Source organism: Nilaparvata lugens, unplaced genomic scaffold (assembly GCF_014356525.2).
Source record: "Nilaparvata lugens isolate BPH unplaced genomic scaffold, ASM1435652v1 scaffold8956, whole genome shotgun sequence".
Classification (NCBI taxonomy): Eukaryota; Metazoa; Arthropoda; class Insecta; order Hemiptera; family Delphacidae; genus Nilaparvata; species Nilaparvata lugens.
In genome coordinates this window covers 1,523-10,219 of record NW_024094701.1, presented here as the reverse complement: position 1 = coordinate 10,219, position 8,697 = coordinate 1,523, and the positions used below count along the sequence as shown (strand labels likewise).

The following is an 8,697-nucleotide window of genomic DNA, read 5'->3' as shown; positions in this document are numbered from 1 at the left end:
CTATTAAATCATACTCTACAATTATTATTATTGTTTCATCAGTAATTAACGTTAATACAATTGTTCAAGAAAAATATATCATCAGTTCTTGAACGACTTCATAGTAGTGGTTTACACAACAGCTTCATAATGAGAGTCTTTAAAGCACGAGCTAGATGAAGGTTATAAGATACAAGCGAGCGAGTGCGTGTCTAATCATCCCACGAGTTCTTTAATGATCATTATAACATGGTTCTAGGTAAAGGCTTATTTTAATAGAACTTGAACAGGGATTAAGTAAAGTAATACGAGCATATTCAAATGAATATTTTTATTAGCCTTTCAATCTAGTATAATCAGCTATACATTTCCAAAGATACCGTGTCAATTGCAAATGATATGATTTATCATAATCTCGTTTTTCTTCTCTCTTTCCTTATCTCGAATTTGTTGATTACGCAGCCAATTAATTTGTCATGCTTGTACATCCTAGCGGTCACCTTCCAATAAGACTCGGTTAATGGAAATACACGCCACATATTGCCAATCTGCATACCGTTTAATCTGTATTCACCCTGAAAAAGATTAGTGTTAAAATTATTTTAAATTCAAATTATTTCTGCTCAAAAAACTTGTCGCTTAATAAACACAAGTTTGTAAGGCAAGTTTTAGTTTGTTAGATGGCCTTTTAAAAGTAAATTAATATGAATGTACTTGTCTACCGATAGCCTGCACATGATTAAAGTGAGTTTCACGCTTAAATAGCAGCATAGAAAGATAGGAGAACCGAGACCAGTATTGTCAATTCTCTGTCTTAACCGATTGAACACGAACAATTTCGATCAAATGCAATTCAAGATGGCGGCTAAAATAGCGAAAATGTTGTCAAAAACAGGGTTTTTCGCGATTTTCTCAAAAACGGCTCCAACGATTTTGATCAAATTTATACCTAAAATAGTCATTGATAAGCTATATCAACTGCCACTAGTCCCATATCTGTAAAAATTTCAGGAGCTCCGCCCCATCTATGCAAAGTTTGATTTTAGATTCCTAATTATCGGGCTTCAGATACAATTTAAACAAAAAAATTCAAGTGGAAAAGATTGAGCATGAAAATCTCTACAATCAATGTTCAGTAACATTTTCACCTAAAATCGAAAATGAGCTTGATATTCGAGAAAATGTGATTATTCAATTGCAAACTGTTAGCAACTGTTGATTCTATTAAATCATTCACTATAAAGAGATAGCAGACCTCGTGTGTTTCCAGCGTTATTGTCCTGTCACCAGCTGCCTTAGATCTTTGGATAGTAGACTTGAGATGCGCGTGAACACTAGCGTCAGGTGATCAATTTTCATAACGGCAAGGAAAGTTGTGTGAGTGCGCCACACCAGATTTTTGCTTGTGCGTGGGCAATGGAAAGTATGTTTTGGTGAATAATATTATTATTGATATGTTCAAACGTCCATGCCATCGGTGCGATTCGAACCCATGTGAAAATTAAAAAATAACCATGATTCATTATTCCACAAAATAGCAATATTTCATTTTTTTTCACAAATATCGAATGTAGGTATATAGAGGTTACATAGTATTTATATAAATGATCAGTCGTTTTTGTTGGAACGTTCATAAGTGATTGCTGGAATGAAAATATAGTTTAAATGATACTGTACATATTAAGCTTCATAAATTATCTTTATTGAACTTATATATTAATCTTCAACATTATTCATTATGTCTCCCATTGGACAACTATCATTAAACGTTCTGAAAAAATAGAGTAAGATCTAAATAAATGTGAACTCACCACAGAGAAGGGGCAACTTGTAGGAAAGTCAGAGCTGTTGGATAGTTTCATCCATTGAGGCATAAAACGGCAGATATCAGCAAACTTGGTGGTTGTGTAGTGTTCACATGTGGCTTCAACACGCGTTTCACACTTCATAAGTGTTGCTCTCAACTGTAACAATATTTTATTTATTAATTATGCTTATTGTGATGTGGAAAACAAGGGACAAATCGATATATTGTTTAACAATTGATCGAGATAGTAGTTTTTGCATTAAAACATAAATTTGATTTTTCACGATTTGGGTTGTCTGGCGAAGTCAAGTTGGGTTAGGTTGGTTTAGGTTTGTATAGTTTCGGATGGAGTGGATTAGGTTAGGTTGATGTGGGTTTGATTGGGTTGGTTGGGTTAGGTTAGGTTTTGGTTGGAGTGGATTAGGTTAGGTTGGTGTGGATTTGATTAGGTTGGGTTGGTTTGGTTAGGTTAGGTTTCGGTTGGAGTAGATTAGGTTAGGTTGATGTGGGTTTGATTAGGTTGGGTTGGTTTAGGTGTTGTCAGGCTAACAAATATAGGCTACAATCTAGGCTAACAAATATATAAGATTAGAAAGATGAAAAATAAAACATTTGAAAATTGAGACAGTTGTGGACAATTGAGTAAATCGAGTGGTTTTAGCTTTGTGGCCAGCATTGGTTGAATGACAAGCATTGATGCTATTTATAAGGTATGCTGACAGTTTGAATTGAATCTTCCACTTTAAATTTATCATATTTTTTGTAATGGAAAAATTAATCGTTTGGAATTTGTGTGATTAGTATCTGCGACTTCATTTATTTATAAAAAGGCAGAGCCTCGCTACTTGAATATTACCTCAATTGAGTGAAAAATATTCAATTTGTTGATTTTTTGATAAAAATATCAAAACTCACAAATAGTAGGCATTCACATCTTCTGGCCCACTATTGGCTATTGCCATAGCCACCTCTAATACAAGGCCCCGGCCTATGATATTGCAACGTCGCAGTGTAGGCCTAGTATCTAATACATGATTGGTGGAAAAGATCAGCTGGTATTTTTTTAAATCTTTTCCACCAATCATGTATTAGATACTAGGCCTACACTGCGACGTTGCAATATCATAGGCCGGGGCCTTGTATTAGAGGTGGCTATGCTATTGCTTATATATATGAAGTATCTAGGCTACTTTCAAACAAGCCCTCAAATACGATTAAAAATATCTGCTATATCTATTACTTAATGACATCAACTACATAATTTATTACTAAGAATAATCAATGATATATGCATATATCCTTCATGATAACCTTTCCTGTAAGTATGGTAAGGTAGTTTCCTGTAATAAACCCTCAAAATTACTGCTATATTCATTACTTACAGAAAAAGGATAATCAACAATTTCCCTCAAGATTATCTTTCCTGTAATGGTGGTCAAGAATGGAGAATTCTGGTTAGCGGTTGTGTTCACCATTAATATATCCAACTCATTTTTCCCTGGACATTGACCGATCTCATGAATGATTAAACTGGAAACAGGCTAAAATACAGATTTCATCAGTTAATCGAATAAATTTTTATAAATTGAATAAATTACAATTTGTAAACGCAAGTATTTTGCTGTAAATCTGCTGCAAGCTTAGTTGGCAAATCTGGTGTGAACACGGCTTTTGTAAGAAATTTCTCTTGTATTTATACGATTATCTGATTACTATTACAGTTGAACCTCTGTATATCGAAGTCGATAATCCCGAGAAAAAATTCGCTGCCGAGAGGTATTCGTTATTGAGAGGTTCTGTCGAGAAAACTGCCACGATCCTATCAATCTTATAATATCGTATCACCGCGGTAAATAAATGAATATGGTACATAAAACATATCATCGCGAACGTAGGTATGGTACCTATTAGGCCAATATTAATATGGAAATTTGAAAATTCATGCTGTTGAAAAAAACATGTTTTTTGAATATTTGTAGAACGTAATAAGTAAGTAAACTCACCAATTTGTTTCCAGAAAGCTTGATTTGTACTATTAGTAGAGTTTAATCAAAGTACATACTCTGTAGCAATATTTTTCAACTTTTTACACTACTATTAGATGGAACGCAAAATACGGTTATTTTGTCAATAACTTCACTATAAATACTATAATAACTCAAAACGAAAATTTCCTATTTTTTGGTTTTATATTTGAAAAAGTGAGTAATATCGGTTGAATTTTGCATTTGAATAAAACATCATGTTTGATAAACGACTCACATCTATTCAAACCGTCGGACATGTCTGGTACACTATTTTTCAGTTTTAATCCTTGCCTGATAATTTTGAAAGCGTCTAGTACTTCTTGATCTTACGGATTCTTCTCCTCAGGTTCGTCACAGTCATCATCATCATCATAGTCAGTTCAAAGAATTTTTGTGTGTCAAAGCAAGAATGGGAAAGTCCGTCTCACTAGCAGCCTTCCACTGAAGAGCCAGAAGAGACTACCAGCCAAGACACTACGAGACCAGGAGCAGAGCAGCGAGCAAGCCAATGAGGGAACCACGGTGAGACTAACCGCAACCTGAGTGTCTTCCTTGTCTACTACCCAGCCGATGCCTAGGAGTAACCGAGCCGGCCGCCGAATCCAGAAGAGGAGGGCCTACGTCGGCTTCGCCAGGTGGAGGAGAGGCTGAGGCTGTACACCGCCGCGCCAGCTGCGCCCCAAGACTTAGCGCCCCAGCCTAACAACTGGCGCACGGTTTGGATGTGCGGTTGGGTTGGGTGCCGAACTGACATCGGAGTGTGTGCAGCGGAAGCCTATGACCCTGCCTGCCTGGGGTTTGAACGAAGGCCCCTTCTAAACGAGGAAGTGGTCGAGGAGGTCCTCCGGCGGAGATTCGGCACGACCTCTGGCTAGTAGATCACCTGGTCAGCCCTCTCCGTAGCCCGGGTAAACAGAGTGGAGACTGCGAACCATTGACTTGAGCCCCTGCCGGCTGCTCTCGCACCAGACGGACCTGCCTGGGACCCTCGCGCAGCGTGGTATCGCGCCAGTCGACGACTACTAAACATCTAGCCTGCCTTGGTCCCTTTTAGGGCCACCAGCAACAATCTTGGTCCCTTTTCAGGGCCACCAGCAACAAACTTGGCCCTTTTCAGGGCAACCAAAAGCCACTTTTCAGACAGTGGTAACAAACCCCTCGCTCGACCCGACTGACTAGCCCAATTGATGAAAGCCACACCTTCCGCCATATCAATTATTGGCACCTGCCAACGTGGGTCCACTCACTGTATGGAGATACAGTAACCCATTACCACTGTCAAAACTTTTTTTTCAAACATAATGTCAACCTAAATTTTCAACTAAATGTATGTCTTAAATTTTTCATCTAAATGTATGTCTTGAATTTTCACACAAAAAAATTCAAACTTATTTTTTCAACAAAATGTGTCTCTGAATCTTTCAATTCAGAATACCTGTCTGGGAACAGGCAATTTCCCAGTGGCGCCCATAACACCTGAACATGGTAGCGACTAGAACCGGAGCCGGAGACAGTGGAGATACGACCACCGAAGATTCGATGCAGTCAACCAGCCAGCACACCGAGTCTACATTCGCGGCTGGCCTGGCACAGACCACCGGTCAAACCGACAGCAGCACGATGCAGCCGCCCGCTTCCACCAGCGAAACCGGGGCAACGCAGCCACCCGCCTTCACCAGCGAGCCCGCTCGACCAACCACCTGCAACCCAGCGCGCTGACCGTCAACCTGCCTGCTCCACCGTCAACCTCTAGTCACGCCACTACCGCAACCAGCAACATGGCCAACTTACCGGCTCCAGCCATCAGCTACACCGGCAACCTCAGCCAGCTGACCAGCATAGCGACCCTGCTACCGTTCTTCCGCGGCAAGCTCCATGAAGACCCAATCACCTTCATGCGACAGTGCACCGAGCTGCTACAGGGTCACCACATTCCCAGCTATACCTGGGTATGCTTCTAAAAGCGCAACTACAAGACGACGCCGCCGCCTGGTGGAGAGACTATGGAGAATTCGTCACCACCTGGGAACAGTTCCGTGACCGACTCCAGGCCCGTTTCTCGGGAGCCCATAAAATCGCAGCCGCTCACACGGAATTTTATGGCACCACCCACAAACTGAACCAGCCAGTGGAGCGATTCATCCGTCAGAAGCTCCAACTACAGCAGCGCTTAGGAACCAACCTGGCTGAAGACGAGGTGATCGCCTGCTCATCGGTCAGCTGAGTTCCGAGCTTCGCACCCTAGTTCGAGCTGCTCGTCCCACAAACTATGAAGAGCTGATCATGATCGCCAACGACCTGGAAACCGACCTCAACAGTCGACCAAATATAAGCCGCCTCAACCTACGGCACCCGCAGGGCCACCCCATCGAGAGCCGCCACCGAGGTTCAACTACAACAGCTTCCTCAGTGTCATTACTGCCCGGCCAAGCATTTTCATCGCGACTGCCCAGAACTCGCGAAGAAGAGAAGAAACGGCAGGGAAATGAAAGGGATACTGGAGAGACTCGGACTCCACCCCTCCAGCACGGAAAGTAGGAGTCCACTACACTAACGATGAGGTGCAAGACCCGCAGCGCCAGCCTCGCAGGTCACCACCCCAACTACAAGCGATAACCGTCACCGAAACGGCCAGCCAGTCATTCCTTGGTCACGCCACGTGGATCCTGCCAGCGTCACCAAGCCTCCTTCCAACGTCACCGAAGACCCCTCACTCTTCTCGGCTGACGGAGACTCTCCACGGTACCTAGCAGCCGCACCTCCACGGGCTATCAAGAATGACCCAGTACTAGTCGTCACCGGGTCACCGTCTCACAACAGCAACCGCGTCCGGCACACCCTTGCGCGTCAACCACCCAGCCGTCACTCATGACCGTCTCACTCACAACGGATCGATCGCCTACCTGTCACGCCACCGTAGACCCTGCTAGCATCGCTAAGTCTCCTTCCAATGTTACTGAAGACCCCTTGCTCTTCCTAGCTGACAGAGACTCTCCACAGCACCCAGCAGCCGCGCCTCTACTGGCCCGCGAGAGGACAGCATCACCAGCCGACGATGAGCGCGTCATCGACCACCAGCCTGGGGAGGAACATGCAACTGTGACCCACACGCACCCGCCACCTACCGGGGTCACTGTCATGGACGGAGTCACCAACACTGCCCTCGCCGCAGTCGACAACCAGGTCACCAACGCTGACCCAGCGCATTCAGCCACCAGGTCACCAACACTGCCCCAGCCGCAGTCAGCCACCAGGTCACCAACACTGACCCAGCCGCCGTCAACCAGCCGGTCACCAACAGCCCCAGCCACAGTCAGCCACCAGGTCACCAACACTGCCCTGGCCGCAGTCACCGACAAGGTCACCAACACTGCCGCCCCAGTAGTCAACAACCACATCACCAGCCTTCCGCCCAGCCAAGCACTGAACCTAGCCGTGATCCAGATAGACGGACAGACTCTACCCCGGATCCCTGTCATCCTCTCGGGTAAACAACTACACGCTCCACTCGATTCAGCCGCAATGCACAACTTCGTGAGAGCTGCCCACCTCAACCACGGTACACGGATCCAACCGCTGAAGCTACCTGTACTGCTGGCCAACAGTCCACTAGCTGCGAAACGGCCATACAAGGACATCTGGAACTCCAGATCCAACAGCACATTCAAAATACCTGACCTACGCAAAGACATCATCTTGGGACGACCATGGTTTCGGGAGAATAAGGCAGTGCTTGACTTTGAGCAAGACAGGCTAATCTACGGCAAGACGCAGCGAGATACGATCTTCTGGATAGCGCAACCACCAGTCTCAGTAGAGATGGACACTCACCTGGTTGACAAGTTACTAGAAGACACGCCCAGCGACCAGCACTGACGGTTAACAGTATTACTGCAACAACATGCAAAATTGTTCATGGAGCAGATGCCACCCTCCATCACCACGGCCGCCACCATGACAATTCAACTCAACAGCTCAGAAATACGCAGCCAGCGGCCTTACCGATACTCACGGGAGAAACTGCAAATTATCGAGTCCGAAGTTGCCACCCTCAAGGAACGCAACCTGGTAGAAGCCAGTGATTCGCCTTACAACTCTCAAATCGTCGTTGTCCCCAAGAAGGACGGCACATCAGGTTCTGCATTGATTACCGATGGCTGAATTCCATCACCGTTCCAGCCACGGCACCGCAGATGACCCTACAGGACGTCATTGAAGCCTGGGAACTTCAAAAATATTCAGCTCACTCGACCTACGGATGGGATACTGGCAGGTACCACTCGCACCCCAGTCTCGACCTTACACGGCCTTCACCATCCCTACGGCGAAAAGCTACAATTTAAGGTCATGCCTTTCAGCCTACGAAATGCACCCAGCTGCTTCCAATCCATGATGAACAAGGTACTGAGTGGATACGTCGACAAGTTCTGCTACGCTTATCTCGACGACATCATTGTGTACTCGGATACCTGGGAAGAACACTTACTCCACTTAGCCAAGTGTTTGAACGGTTAAATCTATACAATCTCTCTGTCTCAGCAGCAAAATGCCAGATCGGCCGCAAGCAACTTGAATACCTCGGTCACATAATCACCTCCGAGGGCAACCAAGCAAAACCGCAGGCTATCCTAGCTGTGACTTCTGCCCAACCACCACCACCAGAAAGAAACTGCGAGAGTTTCTCGGAGTAGTCGGCTGGCTACGAGAATTTTTACCCAACACCGCTGACGTTTGTGCGCCTCTGTCTGAGCTACTTAGCACAAAGACGCGATGGAAATGGTCACCAACAGGAGAGACAGCTTTCCGCCGCCTACAAGCATTGACCGCCAACATCCAACCACTCTGTCGACCAGATTTCTCCAAGACCTTCATCCTACAGACAGA

The 8,697-nt window shown here is 44.8% G+C and overlaps 1 protein-coding gene across 1 annotated transcript; it reads right to left on the bottom strand.

The window, feature by feature from the left end:
• Positions 1-295: 295 nt before the first annotated feature.
• On the bottom strand, positions 296-3,477 carry LOC111049855. Its single transcript, XM_022336032.2, has 3 exons — positions 3,169-3,477; positions 1,791-1,943; positions 296-554 (listed from the first exon to the last, which is right to left on the bottom strand). Exons 1-3 carry the CDS (start codon positions 3,259-3,261, stop codon positions 387-389), a joined length of 414 nt encoding a protein of 137 aa, XP_022191724.2. The 5' UTR covers positions 3,262-3,477; the 3' UTR covers positions 296-386.
• Positions 3,478-8,697: the final 5,220 nt, after the last annotated feature.